At 34.2% G+C, this 25,387-nt stretch overlaps 1 protein-coding gene across 10 annotated transcripts in view; it reads right to left on the bottom strand.

Moving 5' to 3' along the window:
- Positions 1–25,387, bottom strand: part of VPS13B (vacuolar protein sorting 13 homolog B) — a 771,473-nt gene that overhangs the window by 560,620 nt on the left and 185,466 nt on the right. Inside the window, exon 18 of one of the 10 annotated variants that reach the window (XM_061123683.1) lies at positions 20,991–21,490. The exons of the other annotated variants lie outside the window; for them this stretch is intronic. Within the exon in view, the coding sequence (XP_060979666.1) occupies positions 21,042–21,490 (449 nt within the window). The 3' untranslated portion in view covers positions 20,991–21,041. Of the gene's footprint in view, positions 1–20,990; positions 21,491–25,387 lie in introns of those variants that run through there. 10 annotated transcript variants of the gene reach the window in all.

Below are 25,387 nucleotides of genomic sequence, written 5' to 3' on the forward strand. Positions count from 1 at the left end.
ATGTCCACTTTTCTACAACCCTCTAAGACTGTAGCCCACCAGGCTCCTCTGTCCATGGAATCCTCTAGGAAAGAATATTGGAGTGGGAAGCCATTTCCTTCTCCAAGGGATCTTCCTGACCCAGGGATCGAACCCAGGTCTTCCTGCATTTCAGGCAGATTTTTTTCACTGTTTTAAATTAAGGAAACATGTGTGTTTGTCCATGCATGTGTGTATGTAAAGGTAGTTGGTAAAGGGCACACCAATATGGAAATAAATACAAAATTCATTCCATCTGCACAGGACAAGATCATTCTTCTTTCCTTAGTTTAATTATGCCCTAAGGCATTGTCAATTCTACAAGTAAAAGTGCCCAGTCAAATATCCAACCACTATGAAACCTTGACTCTAACAAGCATTCTTTTACTGTAGGAACTCTGACTGCATACAACCAAGATTCATTCTTGCTATTTCAATCAGTGACCTCCAAGGAAAAAATCAAACGCCTACCACGTATACTTCTGGATGTTTCTCACTGTGAAAAGCAATCACTCAGGCTTGAGGATGCAAGCTTTCATCAGCATGACCTAAGGATGATCATCTACTAATGGTTCTTCATGCATACACTAGCACTGACTCTCATGTCTCATTCACTCACTGATTCACTAGGTTTTACTAAACACTACTATACACCATGCACAGTCAAGGATTATAGGGGTAAACAAAACCAATTCAGGCTCATCTCTCATGAAATCTACAATCTAGTTGAATGAATAAATAGATCCATGAATCAGTGAATGGTAAAGAATACAAAAGAAAATTCACCTAACAGGAAAAATAAACAATAAAAAAAAATAGGAGACCAATTTTGCTATAACTAAAGAAAAGTGAGTTAAAGGAAAACTGAAAATTTGAAGAACAGCATTTAAAGTTGTTGAGGTTTTATTAAAACAACAATTTTCCTTCACTACCAGTTGCATTACGTATTCATGGAATAATTTGAGAGAGCAATGCATTACTTTTTAAAGTTTATAATCCATAACCAAGTAATTCAGTCCTGGGAATTTATCTCAAAGAAATAATTAAAAAGAAGGAAAAATGCTTTACAGCAATATTAACTACAGCAGTAAAAGTCAGAAAACACTTTAAATGTCAGAAGAGAATAGTTAAATATATTATGAAACAACAATAACTCATTATTAATCTTAAAAACCTATGTTACTTGATGTTAATGTGAAAGTATGCAAAATGTATCTATAAGAAATGTTAAACAATAACAGAATATAAGACAGTGCCTACAACATGGTTACAACAATGAAAAATGACACATGGAAAAATATTAGAAATTATATAGAAATTTGCATTAAAATAGAAATTGGAAATCTTATAAAACTCCATATATAACCTAAAAATTGACCTACTAATCAGTTTCAAAGCTTTAATACCTTCATATAATAAGGGTTCATATTAAAGACGGCAAACAAATCATACTCTACAACAACTGTAGGTAGACTCCAAAGACAATGACAAAAAAATCCCCTTACTAATTCTGGCATTTATATCCAAAATTACAAGTTAAAGGAAAGATGACAAACAGAGGTCAATATGTAAATTTACAAATAACACTAAGCTTTCCAATAAATAACCCAAATACAATAAAAATTAAGTAACTGAAGATCTCAAAAGTCTAAGAAAAACATTTTTAAATACACAAGTAGAGTATGGTATATAATCTATAAAAATATTCAATCATTATGTTGTACACTTGAAACTAATATGTCAACTATAATAAAAAAGAAAGAAAAGGAGTGAGATGAGTTACTTCACACTGTGTTATTAATGAAAAACAAACAAATGAAAAATACACAAGTGGAGGAGAAACAGAAATGATAGTCCAATCTATACATAAATTGGGCTCTAAATTATTCATGAATCAGTGCAGGCGACATCCCTAAAGAACAAACATTAACATTGCCAAATTCAGAGTAAAACATTCTGTCAGATAGTTAGGTATGGTTAGGCCAAGAAATAATAGCATCGACTCATAGTCACATTCACCCTTATTCTACCCAAAAAGAAACATAATCAAGATTTTTAGAAGGTATTTCTCAGTTCATTATAGAAACAAACTAGTTCCACTTCCAGGAAGACAGAATAGATTTCCTCCTACTTCTCATGCTTAGGACAACTAAAATCCCATTATTACATATATAAACAAAAATAAGACTGTGAAAGACGGAAAGAAGGCAGCCCATCAGTTAGGGACCTCAGGATCCAAAGACAGTCACAGTGGTGAGGTGCATAAGCTTTGATTTTGCCTCACATATTCCAGACTTGAAGCTGAAGAAGCCAGCAACCCATGAAGGCCAACAGGTACAGACATAAAAATTGTTAACAAAATTCCACTCTCCCTAGCCAAAGGAACTGAATAAAAAGCATCAGCAGCAAGACAAAAATCTCACAGACAATAACTGCTCTACTCCAGGTAAACACCACAGAAAAAACTGTTGTCCCAACTCCCACCATACTAACAAAGGTCTACTAGACTTCTATTTTCAACATGCTCTAACAAGGAAACCCAGTGCCCCAACTTGAGTAGTACAGAAGGAGACTTAATAGGGAACATGGACTTCCAACCCAACCCAGCAATAAAGGAGACACTGCTCAACTTTCCAGGATGGGATCAAAGAAGGCCTTGCAGAGACTTTCACCAACCTCCAGCAATAATGAGCTACTCTACTACCACCACCACAGTATCAGCAGAGACCTCATGCACAATAGCAATGAGGTCTTATGATCCAACCACTGCAAGCCAAAGAATTATAACTGGAGTTCTGCATAAGAGCTAGAATTCCCACCCTGGGCCAGAACTTACCAGCCACTCCGCTGCCCTTAGATACCAATGGAAGTCAAATGGAAAACCTGGACTTCTACCTCCACCGCTAAGTAACAAGGGTGCACGTGCCCTTCCACAGTTGGAGCATTATCAGATGAAACTGTATAAACTAGAAAGTTTAAATAAGATCTAGGGTCTCAAAAAACAATTTCCAGATTTTTACCTTTCAGTCAAAAATCAAATGTCATACCAAAAACCAAGTTCACAAAGTGAATGAAAAAGACAATTAATATATGCCACAGTGATGACAACAGATGTTAAATCCGACAAACGCTTTTTAAAAGGCATCATAAAAGTATTTCAATGAGCAATTTTAAGCATGCATGAACAAATGAAAATAATTTACCAAAGGAAGGCAGGCAGGGATGGTAATGAAAAAGGATTCAAGAAGAAATTTTAGAATTGGAAAATTCAGCAACACAAATAAAGAACTCAATGAATGGGTTCAACATTAGAATGGAAAAGCTAAAGGAAAGAATTCATTAAACGGGAGATAACACAATAGCAATGATCCATTCTGAATCATACAGAAAACAGGAAAGAAAAAAAAAAAAACACAACAGAAACTCAAATACCTACAGGATCATAATAAAAGATCTAACATTCATGTCACCAGGGTACCAGAAGTAAAGGAGAAAGGTGAGGCTGAAAAAGTACATGAAGAAATAACAGCAAAAAACTTCTCAAATTCAGCAAAAGACGTAAGCATGAAAATTAAGAAGTTAAGCTAACCCTGGAGTAATCAAAGAAATCAAAGCACAAAGATAAACTACTAAAAACTAAAGACAAAGAAAAAAAAATCTTAACAGGAGTAAAGGAGAAGTGACACCTTACTCACAGGGGAAAAACAACTCAAATGACAATAATTTTTTTTTTTTTTACTTGAAACCACAGTGGGAAGTGGCACAACATTTCTCAACTGCTGAAAAAGACTTCAAGATTGAAGGGGGAAACGAGACATTCTCAGATGAAGGGAAAGTAGGAAAATTTTTAACGTGTAGACCTTTTTTAAAGAACGAAGTTCTCCAAGCAAAAAGGATTTAAAATCAGAAACTGTGATGTATTAGGAAAAAAGAATAAAATAAAAATAGGATACATATTAACAGACTTTTATTCATTCCTTGAGATTTCTAAAAGGTTTCAGGTTGAAGCAAAAGTCATATCTGATGTGGTTTTCAATATACAAAGAGGACATATTGAAGACAACTGTATTATAAACAGGAGAGGGTTAAGAAACAAAGGTAAGTATGCTTTCTACACATCAGTTGAGCTAGAAAAATGACAATTCCAGTAGACTACAGTAAGTCACATAGTTGAAATGGAAACCCAAAACAACCATCAAAAACGCTTCACAAGATACACTGAAAATGACTACATATAAATCAAAATTGCATTCTAAATAACATTCAAGTAACAAAAGGCAGGAAAACAAAGACATTAGAAATAGAGTAATCAAACAGAAAGTGAAACCTGAAAACTGAAATGGCAGACTTAAAGCCTAATCAACCAATGCCTGTGACCTGTGAAGTTGCTCAGTTTCCTGTCCGACTCTTTGCAACCCCATTAACTGTGGCCTACCAGGCTCCTCCGTCCATGGAATTTTCCAGGCAAGAGTACTGGAGTGGGTTGCCATTTCCTTCTCCAGGGGATCTTCCCAACCCAGGGATCGAACCCAGGTCTCCCACACTACAGGCAGACGCTTTACCGTCTGAGCCACCAGAGAAGCCCAATCAACCAACAGCTACCTTAAATGTAAAAGGTCTAAATCTAGCTAATAAAAGACAAGATTGGTTGACTGGATTAAACACAATCCAACCATATACTATCTACGAAATCTCACTTCAAAGATGAGTTAAGAAAGTTGAAAGCAAAAGAATAGAAAAGGGTAGATCACAAAATATTAATCTAAAGAAAACAGAACACAGTGAGACATAAATTCACACAATTAGATGGCTAAAAAGAGAGACAATAAACAGTACTGGTGAGGAAGTGGAGAAATTTTTGACACACTTGCACTGCTGGTGGGAATGTAAAATGATGCAGCTGCTATGGAAAACAATTTGGCAATTCCTCAGAAAGTTAAAGAGATAACATACAGTCCAGCAATGCCACTCCAAGGTGGCACACAAGAGAACTGAAAACACACATCCAACCAAAAGCTTACCTAAGGATGTTCCCATAACGGCACTGTTCTTAATAGTCAAAAATAAATGCCAAGATATGGATGACCCTTGAAAACATTACACTAAGTGAAAGAAGTCAGATACAAAAGGTAACATATTGCATGATTCCACTCATAGAAAATATTCAGAATAGCTAAATCCATAAGGACACATAAATTAGTGGTTGCTGGGGGCTGGAGTTAAATGAAATGGGCAGTTATCAATAAAAAGATATGGATTTCTTTTCAGGTGATAAAATATGTTTTAAAAGTAGACAGTGGTGATGGTTGCACAACTTTATGAATATAATAAATACCTTTAAGTTGTGAATTTTAAACTGGTTAAATGGTAAATACTGTGTATGAATTAATGTGTATGAATTTAATCTCAATTTTTTTAAAAAAACAAAACAGCAGGAATGTTTAACATCAGATACAATAGACTTGAGAAAAAAAAAAAAAAAAAAACATAGGAGATACTCCAAAAATACACAGCAATCCTAAATGCATGTGAAACTAACATAGCTGAAAAACTTTAGCACACAGCTGATAAAGAGAAATAAATCCACATTTCTAATTGAACACTTCGACAGTTCCTTAACAACAGAGAGAAAAAACTAGAATATCAACAAAGATACAGAAGATGGAAAAAAATATTACCAATCAATAAACTCTCTGTGATATTACAAAACAAAAGAAGAAGCATTCTTTTCAAGTGTCTACAGAATATACAGTACAATAGACCGTAATATTCTGAGCCATAAAAGAAGTTCAATAAAAAGAATTTAAAAGAATTGAAGTCAGAGTTTCTTCTTTGACCACAAGTGATTCAAATTAGAAATCATAAGAAAAGAATAATAGGGAAATCTCCAACTACTTGGAAATTAAGCTGATCTAAATATTCCACAATTCAAAGAGGAACACTCAGGAAAAATTAAATATATACACAGAACTGAGTAAAAATACGACATATCAAAATATATGAAACACAACTAAAGCAGTGCAGAAAGGAAATTTTATAGCAGCAAATGTACACACTGGAAAAAGTAAGTCTGAGTCAACAATCTAGGCTCTCACTCAAAACATAGAAAAAGGAGAGAATGATAAGCTGAAAGCACAGGAAGGCTATAATAAAAAAAAAAAAGCAGAAATCAATGAAGTTGATTTTTAAATAACTGTTTTTTAAAAAACTGAAATTGAAAAAATTAGCAAAAGGGAAAAAAAAGAAAAAGGGATCACAAACTGCCAATATCAGAAATGAAACAAGGTATCACAACAGACTGCAAACATCAAAAGGTTAATGAAGAAACACTACAAACAAGTCTGCATACAGCATGTGATAGTTTTGATGATACAGATCAGTAAGTCAAGAAAAATACAAAAAACACCAAATGGTAAATCCAGGGACATATGGAAAGTTATATCAAATCTTTGACGAAGAACTGATGTCCCTTCGAAACAATCTCTTCCAAAATAAAAAACAGGAGGAAACACTTAATGAAGTTAGAATTACCCTGCTTCCTAAACAAAGACATTGCAAAAAAAAGAAAAGGAGTACTATATACAACTATTCCTCATTAATATACATGTGAAAATACACAACAAAACATTAAAAATGGAATTCAGCAATAAGTTTGTGGGTATATAACTATATATAAAAAATATAAATAAATAATCATGACCAAGTGGAATTTATTCCAGGAATGGATTTTTAGTTCAATATTGAAATATCAATATTATCCCCCATAGTAACTGGCTAAACAATAAAAATCATAATAATATCTACTGATGTAAAAAATCCATTTGACAAAATTCAACACCCATTCATGATAAACACTTTCAAGGAAATAGGAATAAAGAACTTTCTTAACATTAGAAAGAGCATCCACAAAAACAAGTAAAGTTACTTAATAGCAAAACTCAACACTTTCACACAAAGACTGGTACAAAGCCAAGGATGTCAGCTTTCACTGCTGTCTTTCAATATAATGGTAGAAGTCCTATCTAGAGCATTACAAGAAAAAAAAATAAGAGGTACAGATGAGAAAGGAAAAAACTGAAAATGACTTGTATGTCCTTCAATAGATAAATGGTAAAACAAACTGTGATAAACTCATACCATGGAATATGATGCAGCAATAAGACTTATCTAATTATACACACAACAACATAGATAAACATCACATATTATATGATTCCTTTTTCACGGTATGTCCATAATAGGCAAATTCATTAAAACAGAAAGCAGATTAGAGATTATCATGGAATGAGGCAAAGCAGAGACTGTGAAGTGATTGTTTTGAGAGAGTGATGAAAAGGGTCACCACATTTTAGAGACACTAAATACCACTGAACTATATACTTTAAAATTGTTAATTGTGTATTATATGAATTTCACTTCAGTAATACAGAGAAAGAGAGGAGAGAAAAGTCAATCAAAAGAAAAAGAAAACCCACTGGCTCACATATTTAAAATTAAAAGGAAGTTTGAAAAATACCTATTTATTATCTTTTCCATCTCCCTTTTACTTCATGTTTATGAAAATTCATTTGTGGAAGAATGTTCGGTGTTTAAACTATTAACAGGTGCTTATTCTAAGAGTACAAGTTAAGAGAAACATAAGCATTTGTATGTGTAGGTGGGATCCCTAGAAATCTTTACAGACTAATCAATATACTTTTTAATCACTCATGATGTTTATCAGTTTGTTGTAGAACTATCCTAAAAATAGTTATTTTATATTCCAAAGGTTTATCAAATTTTAATGCATATACAAGTCTATAATTCTTGAAGAAGGAACATTAAAAATACAGTGAAATATTACTTAAGAAATTCTTTGAAAATACTTTTAAATACACCTATCTTTAAAACTAAGTTTGTTAAGTGGTATTTCTTTATCATTAACTAGATAAAAAGGAAAACTAGAGAACTATTCCAATGTGTCCCTGAAAGTAAGTTTTCATAAGCAAGTCAGAGAAAAATTTCACATACTATGTAATGCTTCTGACAGGTTATTACACCAAGAGAATATTAACCTTCACTCCCTGATTCATTCAAGAAATGTTTGCAAGAATACTTTGAGCCTCTTTATCTGGTCAAAGCACTAGAAGCTAAGTGGTGTCTGTACAAACCAATCATTTCACCAGCAGTTTTATATTTCTTTAAAGCCTCATATAAAAAGCACCTGCCTAAAGTGAGTAATGGAGTTTTACATTCATTGCACTTAGGAACAGCGTATGTAACCTATTCCGTTTTCCTCCCTTGTGGAATATATTTCAGCTTATATTGCACAACACATTACCAATGCATATAAAGACTCTCTGATCAGCCATTTGGACTGCAGTCAGCAACCTGCCTGAGTGCTTTTTTTTTTTTCCTGCCCTAAATAACATACTCACTTAATTCAACAACTCAAATGAAAAAATCTTTTTAAGATGGTGATCTTACTTTCTTAATAAATACATAATACATGTATGTGAATTGACTGTATTTGGAATACAAATGGTGAGACACAAAACTTGAACAAAGTTTGTGAAGTAACAGCTGAAAACTAGTTGAATACATCAATCCAGGGGAATAAAACAGGAGCCTATATGGGATGTCTTCCTGGTTTTTTTTTTTCCCATGAGCAACCTACAATTTTAAAATTACTATAACCACACTAAAAACTTAAGTTAATTTTGACCCATTAAAGGCCTGGAAGTAGGGCTAAACTGTTATTAAAACTGAATCACTTGCATATCTGCCAGACCCCAAAGCATTTTCAAGACATACATATCCCAATCATTGTCGAAATTTGCTGACAATGAATGAAGGCAAATTTTAAAAAGAGCAACAAGGATAAAAATGTCATATACTATTTAGTAGCTGTTATTGTTTAGTCACTAAATTGCATCTGACTCTTTTGCAACTCCATTAACTGCAGTCCACCAGGCTCCTCTGTCCATGGGCTTTCCCAGGCAAGAATACTGGGGTGGGTTGCTATTTCCTTCTCCAAGGGATCTTCCAGACCCAGAGATAGGATTCTTTACCCCTGAGCCACTGGTGAAGTCATTTTATAGCTGAGATAGATTTAAAACTCAAGTACAATGGATAAAAAGAGTAATGAAGACTGAAGGGAATTACAGAAATGGAAAAATTGCGGAAATGTGCAATAATTGTAAGATTATGGCTTGGTAATATTGTAAACTACTATCAAATCTGTTTTAACATGTTGCAGTATTACAGATAAATAAGTAAAAAATAAAGAATTGAAACTGTCCAAGGCAAAAGCTCCTCACTGCCCCTTGCTGGTACACTCATGCAATAACCTAAGGCCAATAGCATCAATTAAAGAACATTAACTTAGTCTCAAATATGCAAAATTAACCATAGTAAGTGTAGAGGTATTCAAAGCCTATAAAATATGTTACCTACCCTCCAATAGCTCACAATCTATTAGGCAAGAAATGAAAAGATAATTTAAAAAACTGGCCAATTCACCAATTACCTCAAGTAAGTAACATGAAGTCTAGGAAACTGGCAAAGCTGTGATAATCAGGCTCAAACCTGAAGCGAGATTTGGCAAACTTTTTCTATAAAGGGCCACATAGTAAATATTTTAGCCTTTGTGAGCAATAAGGTCTCTGTTGCACTTACTCAACACTTGTTATTGTAGCAGGATAGAGCCACAGACAAAAACTAAGAAAAGAACTAAACCACCCCCATGTGTACCAGTGAAAAATAGGCAGAGGGCTAGGTTTGGCCTGTGGGTTATACTTTGCCAATATCTGTTCTGAGCAGTTGTTCCCAATCCTTCCATCTGTATTAGATTGACATAAAAAGGTTTTTGTTTTTTAATGACCAAGATCTAACTCCAACCTCAGAGAACTCCATAGTAATAGGTCTGGTGCAGCCTGCAAAACAGTTTATTTTAGAAGTTTCAGCTACTGTTCTGGGGACAAAGTTTTGATAAGAGAAACATACAAGACTGAAAGATCTGTGTTCTTGTACCCATCAATTTTTGACCTAAGAACAGAGAGGAACAACGGGGGCTGCCAGCCTATAGAGATCATGAGGCTTATACTCACAAATAACCTGGCATTAAAAATCAGTATGTTTTAATCAAAGAGACCTCTGCATTCCCATGTCCACTGAAGCATTATTCACAATAATCAAGACATTAAAACAATAGGTGTCCATCAACTGATGAATGGATAAAGAGGCATGGTGTGTGTGTGTGTATAATGAAATTATCATTCAGCCATCAGAAAGGAAATCCTGATGTTTGCAGTAACATGAATGGACCTTGAAAGAATTATGTTCAGAGAAATAAGCCAGATAGGCCAAGAGAAATACTATGTATTATCACTTATATGTGGAATCTTAAAAAAAAAAAAAAAAAGCCAAACTAATAGACTAAAAATTGGCTGCCAGGGGCTGAAGAGTGGGAAAAATATGTAGAAGTTTATAAAGGGGTACAAACTTTCAGCTACAAGATGAATAAAATCTCAGGATCTAATCTACAATACAGTAACTACAGTTGATAACACTATTGAATAACTGAAATTTGCTAAGAGAGTAGAATATATATGTCCTCATTAAATACTTACATGTGTGCATGTGTGTAAACATGTGCAACGTGATATGTATGTTCATCCTTTTACAATGTAAATTTATATCAAATCATCACAACTCTCAAACATACAATACACCAAGTCTTTCAATTTTGTCAATTATACCACAATAAAGCTGAAAAAAAATGAAAGATATTCAAAAAATAACCATGATCAAGTTATATATAAAATAAGCTACAAGGCTATATTGACAACATGAGAGATACAGCACCAATGTAACTATATATGAAATATAATCTTTTTAAATTGTGAATTACTACATTGTACACCTGTAACATATAATATTGTGCAATTATACTTTAATAAAAATAAATAAAAAGTTACTAGTTTCAGGTAAACAGAAATAAGAAAGACTAAAATACATATATCCCTTCATTTTGTCCATACTCAAAATATAAATCAAAATTGTTCTAATTCCTAAGTCAAGGTACTTGGCAAGGAAGGACTGTTACCACTAGAGAAAATCAGCAAAGTAGATTGAAACTTACAGAACTAATAATATATTCATTCTGATTAGCTATTGAGTTCTTAGTGTTGAAGGAAAGGTGGCAAATGCCTAGCAAGCAGCTAACAGCAAGACAAACACTCAAAACAAACAAACAAACCAACAGTCTTCCTCTCCTCAAGATGTAGCAGAAAATAGCTAAGTTTTATTGAACCTTTAAATATGTGCAAGACAACATGCACAATGCTTTATATTATTTTTTCTAAAATAATACAAAAAGAACATGAGTTAGACTAATAGTAGTGTCATCACTGAAAAACTGAGTATTTAAGAGGCTAAGTAACTAGTCCAAGGTCACATAACATAACCAAACTGGGACTTGAATCCAGTTTGACAGTGAAGATTACATTCTAAAACACTACGTTACAAATGTTCACCATCCATTAAAAACACTTACAACACTAAAGGGATAGTGAAATGAGAGAAAACACAATGAAATGAGAGAACGTGGAGAATAATAATAGATAAGTCACATTCATTTATAGTTATTCTGTATATCACAAACATGAGTTCTGGTACATAATGACAAAGAACTAATCATTTACTTCTTATGTGCTACAAACACCATGGCACACATGTATGTTTTAAATACATAAAGATGACTGTGTGATAGTGTCTTTATCAGTTTTCCATGATGAACTACTCATTAACCCAATGTAATATAGTTCTTCCTGTTAAGCAAGCACTCATAGGATCTAATACTGAGAAGGGCTTCCCTGGTGGCTCAGACAGAAAAGAAACCACCTGCAATGCAGTAGATGTGGGTTCAATTCCTGGGTCAGGAAGATCTCCTGAAGAAGGGAATGGCTACCCACTCCAGTATTCTTGCCTGGAGAATGCTATGGACAGAGGCATCTGGCAGCCTACAGTCCATGTGGTCACAGAGTAGGACATGACTGAGCGCGTGTACGCGCGCACACACACACACAAAACACAGTTTATCAATTTAGAGACACATGGCCAAAATGATGAATACTCTTAATATTGTTGTGGAACAATCTTCTAAAACACAGCTATCTTACAGACACATTCAGATCTTTCATAGTCATGTTCTAGTAACTCCCAGGAAAATGGAAGGATTGTCGTTATTGTTCTTCAGTTGGTAAGTATTGTCTGACTCTTTCTGACCCCATGAACTGCAGCATGCCAGGCTTCTCCGTCCATCACTATCTTCCTGAGTTTGCTCAAACTCATGTCCATCGAGTCAGTGAAGGCAGCCAACCACCTCATCCTGTCACCCCCTTTTCCTCTTGCCTTCAATTTTTACCAGCATCAGAGTCTTTTCCAATCAATCAGCATTTCGCACCAGGTAGCCAAAGTATTGGAGCTTCAGCTTCAATGTGAGGATAACTTTTTTAAATATTTAAGTCCTTGAATTTTTTTTTCTCTATAAGAATTTTTCTTGTGTAACCAAAATAGATCCTCGTGTGCTGAAAATGTGATATATCTGGAATACGCTACTTAAAAAATCTACATTAAGAAAGTTTCAAGGAAACACTAATATTTTAAAAAAACAAATTCTAAAATTCACAAATTAACAACTATCTCGAGAAGTCAAAATGTTTATTATAAAAACTATACTGGTTCAGATTTCACTCTTTAATATCAGTAATTCTTAATGCAACTTGAAACATTTATAATCATGTAAGTTTCAAAGAATTATTTTATTACGTGGCTTAATTTGTGAGAAAATAGCTTATATGAATGCCAGTTGTATTTCTTTGGAAAGACAAATGTAAACCTATTTAGTGATCTGATTTTCCCTTTCATCTTGTCTCCAGTTTCTGTGTAGATTTATAATGTTCATTGTTTCCAATTTTAACAAATCACCTAATGGCAGAAAGGAAAATATGTTAACCTTAGAATTATTTGCAGTTGGAGAATTCCCTTTTGTCTGGCCCATACAGGGCCTGCAATCTGTTTAAAACACAGATTGTCTGTCTTTCGTCTGACAGCCACCAAGCTGCACAAATTACTTTCTGCCTGTTCACCTGTTTGCAGCTGCGTCTGTGGCTAAAGATTCTGCAGTTTGACTTGAGCAACCACTTCAGGATTGATGACATGTGCTGCTGATAAAGTGAGCAATTTGAAGAAATTACTGGCTATAGTTATTGAAAGACATCTGGGCATGAGCTGAGAACTAGAAGCCTTCAATCATGTGCTTGCAACCTGCAGTGGCGGCAACCGTGTTTGAAGTGATACCCTACTAAAAAGAAGTTGGCCCTGGCACTAAATAACCAAGCGATGTATGGAACATAATCTCTCAAATGAGTAATAAAAGGTTTGGTCTTTTAGCTATACAAATTGGAGGTTTGGTCCTTTAAAATATTAAGAAAACATATAAGGTGACAATCAATCCTTCCCATTTCTATCCTTTTCTGAGTTAATTTTACAAACACCTCTTATTTCCTACTTATTTCAAATTGCTACTACTATAGCTACTAAAAAAAAAAAAAAGGCAAGCATTTATTGAATACCTACTACAGGCTCCACATCCTAAGCATAGGAAGATTTACAACTATTACCTTATTAACACTCACATCAACCTTATTAAACCAGATATTCCCTTTCTCTGGTAGAAAAAGTAAAGTTCCAGGAAACCAGCCTCATGTCACATAACTGTGAGCAACAAAGCTAGGGACTGTCTATCTCCTGATCAATAGCTCATTCAACTGTACCATACTGCCTTCCTGTTTTGCCTTTTTAATTTTTGGGTGGAGGGGCAGACTTTCTGTCTCCTGATATATATTTCTGATGTGTGATTAATTGTACATTTTGTCAGAACCATTCTATCCCACAGGTTAGCCATTAGTAGATGTGATTTCTATTCTCACCTTTCTGTCTCATTATATAAAACTTTTTCCAAATCATGCTGTCTTCATGAATTCAGAAGCCTGATTCAATCAAAATTCATGCTTTTAATAGTAAGGGATAATGCAAAAAGCTCAGACCCTTGTCATATTTCCTGAAATCCAAAGTTCAAGTAAAATCATGCCACAAATAGCAAATGCATGTCCTTTTATGACAAACTTATGCCTACTACTGAAGAAAAAGAAATAATGCCTACTAAGGTGTTACTTAAATAAAAAGGCATTATTTTAAATATTAATGATTTGATGATATCAATAACAATGAATAATTAAAAAGACATACAACACATGAGCACAAATATAATCAAATATGGCACTGTCTGATAGGCAGTTCTACAGAGTCAGAACAAACATAAACTATACCAATTAATGAAGAATCAATTAGTATCACTATACTTCAATGTACAAATGTAAAACACACATTTAGTATGTTTCAAATGCAAAGCTGGATAGAAGATTATGGGCTAACATTTTTAGAGCATCATCACATTTCTCTAATTAAAATTAATATGATTTTGGATAAGCATTTAAACTCCTTTCCTCCATTTGCAAACAGTTATAAGCCAGTACAGGTCACATTCAAGATAAAACTATTCATAGATCACAGGCAAAGCAAAAACATACATAACCATTCAGATGACCAGTTTTCGGGCAACATCTAAAACTTCTTAATTTATAGACATAATTAAATATAGTAAAAATCAATAATTTGAAAATTGTTCATTTGAGAAAAATAAAAGAGTCCATTAATACTAGAAACCAAACTTTGAAAAAAATTATTAGCTGGTAAGCTATGAAAGTTCTTAGAGAAAATGACTCCAGCAAACACTAATCTAAAATGATTTCAAATCTAAAATAATTCTGCAGTTAAATAAAAATATAAGAATGTTAATTTGTAAATATTAAAGATCAATTTTCCAACTATAAAATCATTATTCTTGTTTAGGGTGGACACATTAAATAAAATGGATTTCTTCATTTTGTTAGAGGGGACATGTTCTTTAAAAAGCCTCTCTCAAAGATTCTTCTCAATAACTGGCTTTTCCACTACTTTTACATTGGAGTTTAAATTTCCATAGGGTTGGAAATCCCTGTAAATACTGTTGGTTTTGTTTGCTTGTTTGTTTCGGAAAAAAATTTAAATACACTGGTCAGAATGCCACCCAAAATACACAATCATTTCAACTTGTTAAAATTTAAGGATAGTGAAGAAATAGAAAGACCAAAGACTTCAAGTAACTGCATAAATTTGGTCATCACATTTCAGTATTCATAAATTAGATTAAACACAGACCTGACTAACTCTAGCCACAAAAGACACAAATCAATGATGATAATAAATCAAGCCTTATTTATATATATAATGATATAGCAATAGTAACATTCTTCTACACAAAGATACACAATCTATGTCACTATCCTCTTTCCTAATCATGTCATGAGTTCATATTTTTAATAGCACCTTTTATTTTAAAAGACTTAAGTCGTGAGAACATTCTTATGTACCACTTCATAACTTTGACACAAAGTACGTATAAAAAGATTAAACTTTATTCAGTATAAAATCAGTTGGCAGTTTTACATCTGTGTGTGGAACATAAATACCCCAGCTGGCATCTCAAGCACACACACATATGGACTTCAAAACAGAAACTTCCTTATTTGCAGCACTGCCAGGGTAATTTTGTGTCCTCTGCACACTACAGCTATTTGTCAGGCCCCTGCAGGTGTGCACTGCGCATAAACACACAGCTGTAGGCCAGCAAGCCAAGTGTTCCATCAAACACATAAAGGGAAACCTCAGCAGTCGGATTAGTCATCCCTACAACAGGTCCAGGGAGAACAATATGGGTTAGTATTTTTGGAAAAAGCATGGATAGGAAATTTATGATTATGCTAGTCTTACCAAATAACTGGTGGATTGTGTCATTTTTAAAGATACACCTACTTATTAAGTTTTTCTTAGAAAGGCTACAGAAAAGTGGAATTTGTTTTTTAGTTTTAAACATAACCAATAATCTATAAATGGGTCTATTAACTGCAAAATGTGAAAATATTTTCAAATTCGTTTCAGTTTTTGGAAGTTAATGCAATTGAATGCCTTGGAAATTATATTTACAAATCATAATCACTATATCTTTAAACACTTCTCAGTTCTATATTTTTATACTTATAATTCTACTTTTCAATTCATATGCATATAAGATGAATTTGCCAATGCAAGTTATTTGTGTCTAAAATTACATTTGACATTTAACTATCAAAAGTTACATGCTGTTTTAATATTAGACTGTGAACAAATATCTACTTCTTAAATATGATATGAAAGTACATCAACCTACAGGTGGCAGGGGAAATAAATGAAAATATAAAACATGATCATTTTGCAATCAGGAGAAGGCTCCTAACAAAATTAAATGTGACCTTACTCATATTCTTTAAAATACCAAGTAAGCACTTCAAGCAGTTGATAATTATGACTACTTTAACCACATTTCCCCCAAACTGCTCCAAGTCCACCTGGCAGTTGACAAAACATGAAAGATAACTTAGAAAATGAGCTTGAATGCATTATGCCTAATATACTAATCTTCAGTGAACTTGAGGTCAGAGAGTTAGCAATCAAGGAACACTAGCAGTCTCTGACATGAAGGAACTCACGTTTTCTTATATCTGTAAGGTATAACAGGACGTTAAAAACTACGTTAGTCTGATACAAATTAAACCCTTGAACATGAAACCTAACTTTATTAAGTACTATCCTAGTTTAGCTGAGCCACAAAAATAGGATCTAATGTAGGAACAGAGTTAAAGAGTTCTCATCACAATGAAAGAATCTCTTTCCCTTTATCTTGCATCTACTTGAGACGATGGATGTTCAGTAAACTTACGGTGGCAATCATATCATGATGTATGTAAGTCAAATCATTATGCTCTAAACCTTAAACATACTATGCTATACATCAGTTATACCTCAAAAAAACTGGAAGGAAAAATAACAGCAAAGGCTTGAAAACTGCCCCAGTTTTATAAATCAGGCTGGCTTGAGGCTGACGGGTATTTCTATATACATATAAAACACTGTGCCTGATAAGATCTACTCTCCTACCAAGTTCAATGTTTGCAATACAATATTGTTGTCTAGAGCCACTACCCTGTACACTGGCTCTCCAGGACTTATTAATCTACTGGTTTCAAGTTTGTACCCTTAAACGGCATCCCTCCCACTTCCCAACTAACCACCATTTTACTGTTTCTATGAGTTCTGGTGACACAGGTACTAGATAACATCACAATGGCAGTCATACTGCAATACACAAACACATTAATTCAATATGCTGTACACCTTAAACATATACGTGTCAAGTATATTAACAAGTAGTATTTTTTAAAAAATGAATAAAGTAGGAAAAGAGAAAGCAAATGTGGGGAAAGTGTAAAGGTTTCTAATTATTTAATTAGATTGCTTTATAGTAAATTATCTCACGTCTTATTCTTTTCTGAAACTATAAATAGGAAATACTTGGAATTCAACCTGGATCCCAATATTAGTGATGGGTCCCTGAGGTGTGATTCATAGCTCTTTAAAGCTTCCTAGTAGCCTTAAATGCTCCAGGCTAGATCCAGCTGAATTTTGGTTCTGAACCACACAATAATTCTTTTTTAGCAATTCTATCTCAAACATTTACATCACTACCTCTTGGCCCAAAATACTGTCATCAAGAAAAGTGTCATATGATGAGAGTGAGTAAAATATCTTGGCCTTTAATGTCCACAATAAAATACATTTAAAACAAATTTCAGTTAACAGCATCTGTTCCAGTTATTCATGGCTGTGGAACTATTCCAAAACTCAGTGGCTTAAACCAACAATCTATTTTCATCTCATACATTTCTGCGGATGTTCTGGACTCATCTGGGTGGACCTCGCTTGTGTCGCTCTCATGCAGCTGGAGTCATATGGTGGCTGGGACTGGAATCATCTGAAGACTCTACTGAGCTAGTGATGCAGATGGTTTCATCACTCGTGTGTCAGACACCTCGGTCAAAACAACTAAAACAACTGGGGACGAGGCAGGCATCTCTTTCCCTACATTACTGACTCCAGTTGGCTACCTTGGACTTCTTCACAACAAGACAGTCTCATGGACACCAGACTTTTGACGTAATAGCTGACTTCACCCAAAGCAAATACTCTAAGTGATGCAGGCATAAAATGCAGAGCTTATTACTTAGCCTCAGCTGTCTACAGTATCCACTTTTGCCACAATTAACTGGTTAAAGGCATCACGGGGCTAGGCTGAACTTAAGGGGATGAACCTACAGAATGAAACTGAGGATAGCTCATGGCTATCTTTGGAGACTGGCAACCACAGCATAGCAATAAAATCGTTTTAAAAGAATCTGAAAAACAATGGCTATATGTATAACTGAATCACTTTGCTGTACACCTGAAATTAACGTAACATTGTAAATCAACTACACTTCAAAATAAAATAAAAATTAAATTTAAAAAATATAATTCCTCTTTTGCTAGCAATCAATCTGTTAAAGGGTTAATATTTTATAATTATTCTGTTATTTACTATGATATTACATGATATTAATATGCATGGATTTGATTATGAAATAGAGTGACTAAGAGACAGCAAGGTATGATATACATTTATTTCAAGCTGATTTCCCTGACTCCACAGAGGTTTAATCTATACCCAAAATTAATTGTACTTCTGTTTATATTTTTCAACAATCAAATATAAACACTGGAAATTTTCCTCAGTTACAAAAAATGATCAATCTTTATGGAAAAGTTTGTCATCAAGCTAAACAGATCATATCTCACATCTCACTAAGTACTATACTTAGTAAATAATTACTAGAACTTTTAAGAGAGCCCTTAAATGGGTCTCGGGAAAGAGGGTTAATTATAAAAGACAAATAGCCAGCAATCTACACATGAACACATACACACACACACACACACACACACAGACAACACACAAGAAAAACCACAAAGGGCATACTAGTCTTCTTTATGGGAGTTTAAGAATGATTCTTAAACTGCTAAGAGCTAAATTAAAGGAAATGTTACCCCCAAAATTAGAACTCTCAGGAAACAGCAGAATGACATAAGGAGGAGAGTAAGGGAAATGAGAATAGTTCAAGTTTCTATGTAATCGGTAGGGTGATGTTTTATCCTCTCCCCATTTAAAAAATAATTTTAAAAAAAAATGGAAAGGCAAAACTCTCCCATAATTACAAGGCTTTTTTAAGTTTATAAAGAAGTAGGCCTAACATACTGCATCCTCCATCTCACCCATGTCCTACACTTGCCCAACAAGTAACAACTGGCACTTGTTTCATATGAAGAAAACTTTTCACACAAAAAACTATCAACCACCTATATATATACTTATTATCCATCAATCAGTAATACACACATATACATCCATGAATGCAAGTACACATACCGGTTTCTTAAAGATGGCATGGTGCTATACATATTGGTCTGAAAATTACTTTTTACTTAGAACCAATCAACCTATCCAAATATTTTAAAACAAGACTAATGTTAAAAGCACTACATATTACATAGCTTACCTTTATAGTGCTCTGCTATAACATGGATGAACTACAAACATGCCATTGAGAGAAAGAAATCAGACACGAAAGACTATATGCCATATGAATCCATTCACATGAACTTCAAAAACAGGCAAAACTAATCGATGGTGACAGAAATCTGAGTAAGAACTGCCTCTAGAGGTGATCAGGAATGATTTGCAAGGGAACATAAAGGAACGAACTCCTTATTACTGAGCCTGAAAAATTTTGATATTATTTCTGGTTCTAAAACATAGAGCAAGACCATTTATCAACAAATCATTTGTTATCTTTGCTTCTTTTTCTTCACTTCCAAGTAAATAACTCTCAAAATACTAAGTCATCATTTTCCACACTTGGAAACAGTGGAAGAAACTGAGGTTCTCAGAGGTCAAGTAACTTCACCAAAATTCCATGACTAATCAAGTAGAAGCGACATTCAGAATTTAAGCCTTTTCAGTCTTAATTCACAGCTATTTTTCCTTGCCTTTTACAACTGTAATTTCCAGATTGTATTATGAATTTTATTGGAAGTTTTCAGCTGTTCTCTCCAAGAAAAAGCAGTAGGAAAAACAAAGGCAAGCCTACATTTAAAACTGAAGGACTTAAAAACAAATACTATAAATTATTAACTTAAAATAACTACAAAATCTCCCTCAAGAGGTAAAAATAAACTTTACCTGCTTATAACACAACTGATGCAAAGAATTGGAAAAAAGTAGATAATGAGACAAAATAATTGGAAAATTATGCTGTAATTCGATCACATTGATTACATTTTGGTCACAGATTTATGGGTAACTTTTCATTTTATGTTTTATAGTAATTTCCATATTTCATGTTTTATAGTAATTCCTATATTCTATAACTTATTTTTGTTTAAAAAAAAAAGGAATGTAAACTGTTACATATCTTCAAAAGAAAATTAAGCTGAAATTCACATTCTCTTGACCTACAATCTCACATTTTAAATTCATCTCATAGCAAGAAAATCAAAACTGCAAAATTCAGTTCCATAACACAGTCATGTCCGACTCTGAGACCCCATGGACTGCAGCATGCCAGGCTTCCCCATCCGTCACCAACTCCCAGAGCTTGCTCAAACTCATATCCATCGAGTTGGTGATGCCATCCAACCATCTCACCCTCTGTCGTCCCCTTCTCCTCCTGCCCTCAATCTTTCCCAGCATCAGGGTCTTTTCGAAGGAGTCAGTTCTTTGCATCTAGTGGCCAAAGTATTGGAGTTTCAGCTTCAACATCAGTCCTTCCAATGAACATTCAGGACTTATCTCCTTTAGGATTGACTGGTTTGATTTCCCTGTAGACCAAGGGACTCTCAAGAGTCTTCTCCAACACGACAGTTCAAAGGCATCAATTCTTCAGCGCTCAGCTTTCTTTATAGTCAAACTCTCACATCCATACATGACTACTGGAAAAACCATAGCTTTGACTAGATAGACCTTTGTTGGAAAAGTAATGCCTCTGCTTTTTAATATGCTGTCTGGCTCGGTCATAACTTTCTTCCAAGGAGTAAGCGTTTTTTAATTTCATGGCTGCAATCACCATCTGCAGTGATTTTGGAGCCCAAAAAATAAAGTCTCTCACTGTTCCCACTGTTTCCCCATCTATTTGCCATGAAGTGATGGGACGGGATGCCATGATTTTAGTTTTCTGAATGTTGAGCTTTAAGCCAACTTTTTCACTCTCCTCTTTCACCTTCATCAACAGGCTCCTTAGTTCCTCTTTGCTTTCTGCCATAAGGGTGGTGTCATCTGCATATCTGAGGTTATTGATATTTCTCTCGGCAATCTGGATTCCAGCTTGTGCTTCATCCAGCCCAGCATTTCTCATGATGTACTCTGCATAGAAGTTAAACAAGCAGGGTGACAATATATAGCCTTGACGTACTCCTTTCCCACTCTGGAACCAGTCTGTTGTTCCATGTCCAGTTCTAACTGTTGCTTCTTGACCTGCATACAGATTTGTCAGGAGGCAGGTATGGTGCTCTAGTATTTCCATCTCTTTAAGAATTTTCCAGTTTGTTGTGATCCACACAATATTTGCAAAGTTATGCTACACCAATACAACTAGTAGCAAAAACGAGGCAACAGTCTTTATGTTCATCAAGAGGGCAACAACTTAATAAATAATAGTAGTTCTGTATTATAAAGCAGCATGAATATATTTAATAAAAGTTATATTACTATAATACTGAAAAAACAACCATAAAATGGTATTAAGTGTAAAGTGCAGGTTACAGAATATGTTTTTGCTGAAATAAACACACATACTCGGTGCAAACCTACAAATGTGGTGTTTTCTCTCTCTTCATGCTCCCAATTTATCCCTCCCTCTCTCTCCACTTTGGTAATTATAAGTTTACTTCCTGTGACTCTATTTCTATTTTGTATATTTATTCATTTGCATTACTTTTCAGATTCTTGATATTAATGTTATCACATGGTATTTGTCTTTCTACATCGCACTTCTCTAAGTATAATATTCTCTACATCCAGCCATGTTGCTGCAAATGGCAATATTGCATTCTTTTTTATAGCTGAGTGAGACTTCATTGTGTGTGTGCATATTTATATATATGTATGTATATGACATCATCTTAAGCGAATTTTCTGTTCATAAGCATTTGGGGTGTTCTCACATCTTGGATGTAATAAATAGTGCTGCTATGAAAAAGGGAGTGCATGTATCTTTTCAAATTGGGTTTTTCATTTTTACTGGAAATATACCCAGAACTGGGATTGCTGGATAATATGGCAGCTCTGTTTTTCATTTTTAAGGGAACTCCATACTATTTTCCACAGCTGCACCAACTTACATTCCCACCAACAGTGTCAGACAGTTTTGTTTTTCCACACCCTTTCCAGTGTTTAATATTTGTAGACTTCTTGATGATGGATGGCTACTCAGACCTGTGTGAGATGATACCTCATTGTGGATTCGATTTACATTTTTCAAATAGTGTTTCTAAGCATCTTTTCATATGCCTGTTGGCCATTTGTATGTCTTCTTTGCAGAAACATCTATTTAGGTCTTCTGCCAATTATTTAATTGAGTTGTTTGTGGTTTTTCTTGATACTGAGCTATATAAGCTGTCCACATATTTTGGATAATAAACTCATGTCAGAATCACCATTTGCAAATATTTTCTCTCATTCCATATGTTGTCTTTTTGTTTATGGTTTCTTTTGCTGTGTAAAAAAGCATGTGAGCTTAATTAGGTTCCATTTGTTTACTTTTGCTTTTATTTCATTTGTCTTGAGAGACCGATTTAAGAAAATATTGCTATGATTTATGTGAAAAAATAATTTCACCATTGTTCTCCTCTAGAAGTTTTATGGTTATGCATTATGTCGTATATGTAGGTCTTTAAACCATTAAGAGTTTCTACTTGCATATGGTGTGAGGGAGTGTTCTAATTTCATTGATTTACATGTAGCTGCCCAGTTTTCCCAACACCACTTGTTGAAGAAACTGCCTTTTCTCTATTTTATATTCCTGCCTCCTTTGTCATGGATAAATTGACCACAGGTACGTGCGTTTACTATGGGTTATCTGTTCTGTTCCACTGATCTGTCTGTCTGTTCTTGTGGCTGTACCATGCTGTTTCTATTACTATAGTTTTTATAGTATAGTGTGAAGCCTGGAAGGGTTATGCCTTCAGCTTTGTTCTTTTACCTCAGGATTGCTTTGGCAATACTAGATCTCCTGTGATTCCATATAAATTTTAGAATTATTTTTTCTAGCACTGTGAGAAATATGGGTATTTGTAGGATTGCCTCGTATCTGTAGATGCTTTGGATACCATTGTCATTTTAACAGTATTAATTCTTCCAATCCAAGAGCAGGGAACATCTTACCATTGCTTTGAATCGTCTTCTATTTCCTTTACCTGTGTTTTATGGTTTTCAGCATATAGGTCTTTCATCTCCTTGGTTAAATTTATTCTTAGGAATTTAATTTTTTGGATGTGATTTTAAACAGGATTTTTTTTAATGTTCTCTTTCTGATATTTTGCTATTAGTAGAAAGAAATTCAACAGATTTCTGAATATTAATCTTGCATCTTGCTATCTTGCTGAATTCATTTGTTAGTTCTAATAGGTTTGGGGTAGAGACTTTAGGGTTCTCTACATAGTCATGGTATCTACAAACTGACAGCTGTACCTCTTCCTCCTCTCCAATTTGGATACATTTTTTTCTTGTTTGACTGTTGTGGCTAAGACTTCCAATACTATGCTGAACAGAAGTACTGAGACTAAGAATCCTTGTACTGTTCCTGATTTTAGCAGGAAGGCTTTCTGAGTTCACAATTGAGTATTATATTGGTTGTGGGTTTGCCATAAATGTGCTTCCTTGTGGCTCAGCTGGTAAAGAATCCGCCTGCAATGCGGGAGACCTGGCTTGGGAAAATCCCCTGGAAAAGGGAAAGGCTACCCACTCCAGTATTCTGGCCTGGAAAATTCCATGGACTGTATAGTTCATGGGGTTACAGAGAGTTGGACACAACTGAGCGACTTTCACTTTCACTTTGCCATAAATGGCTTTTATTATGTTGAGGTATGTTCCCTCTATACCCATTTCATGAGACTTTTTATCATAAATGGATGCTTACTTTTGTCAAAAGCTTTTTCTGCATCACATGAGGCGATCATGTGGTTTTTGTCTTTCCCTTTGTTGATGTGGTGTCTCACAAAAACTGACTTGCACGTGTTGAACCATCCCTGTGTCACTGGAATGGATTCAGCATGATCACGGTGCACGACCCTTTCTATACATTGCTAGATTCAGTTTCCTCATAGCTTGCTAAGGACGTTTGTATCTATATTCATCGAAGAATTGGCCTAGAATTAATTTTAACTTAATAAAAAATTTAAGGGTTAAAAAAAACAAATGAAAATAATTAAAAACATAGTTTTAAGCCCTGAGATTAACTGCATATTAAAGAATGAACAGCATTATGTTAAAAACTATGTTTTTAATTATTTTCATTTTAAAATGAACTGAAACAAGATAAACTGGCCAAAACCTGTCAATCTTAACCTGAAGAATTTGCACATTCTGAACTGTTCTTTTAGATTTTTCATGTGAAATTAATTTCTTATAAAAGTTTTATTTTTTCTGATTTGAATATGAATCTTATTGTAAGCAAGTATCCCTTGACTTTCTTTTATTCAACTAAAATAGTTTCAGAATATATTTTTTAAAAACTCATAAAATTTAATTTTACTAGCTACCAGATCCAGATTCACCCATCATTCAAAGCTCAACACAGGCAACGTTTTTCCACCTAATTGCCTCATGGCCACTAGTTCTCCCCCATTCTCACCAGGCAGGACAAAGAGGTAAGGTAATATTTAAGTATTTAATAAATGTTTCCTGAATTTAAAAACTGATAAATACGAGAACCAGAATCCATTCATTTAAAACTCTTATTTTATGCATGCTCACCACAGACATTGTCTTTTCCCACAAAAACTGTCTAAAACTCAGACATGATCAGGAATTATGATAAAATATGATACACAGTATGATGGGAGAAATATAGGGCATATTTAATTTTTATTGATATATATTGGAGTATAATATCTAAGTTACAGGTGTATAATATACTGACTCAAAATTTTTAAATGTTACACTACACTTATAGTTATTTTAAAATATTGCCTATATTCTTGTGTTATACAATATATTCTAGTAGCATATTTTATACATCCCTGCCCCCTTCCATCTCCTCAT

The sequence above is a fragment of the Dama dama genome, chromosome 21 (genome assembly GCF_033118175.1).
Source record: "Dama dama isolate Ldn47 chromosome 21, ASM3311817v1, whole genome shotgun sequence".
NCBI classification, from domain to species: Eukaryota; Metazoa; Chordata; class Mammalia; order Artiodactyla; family Cervidae; genus Dama; species Dama dama.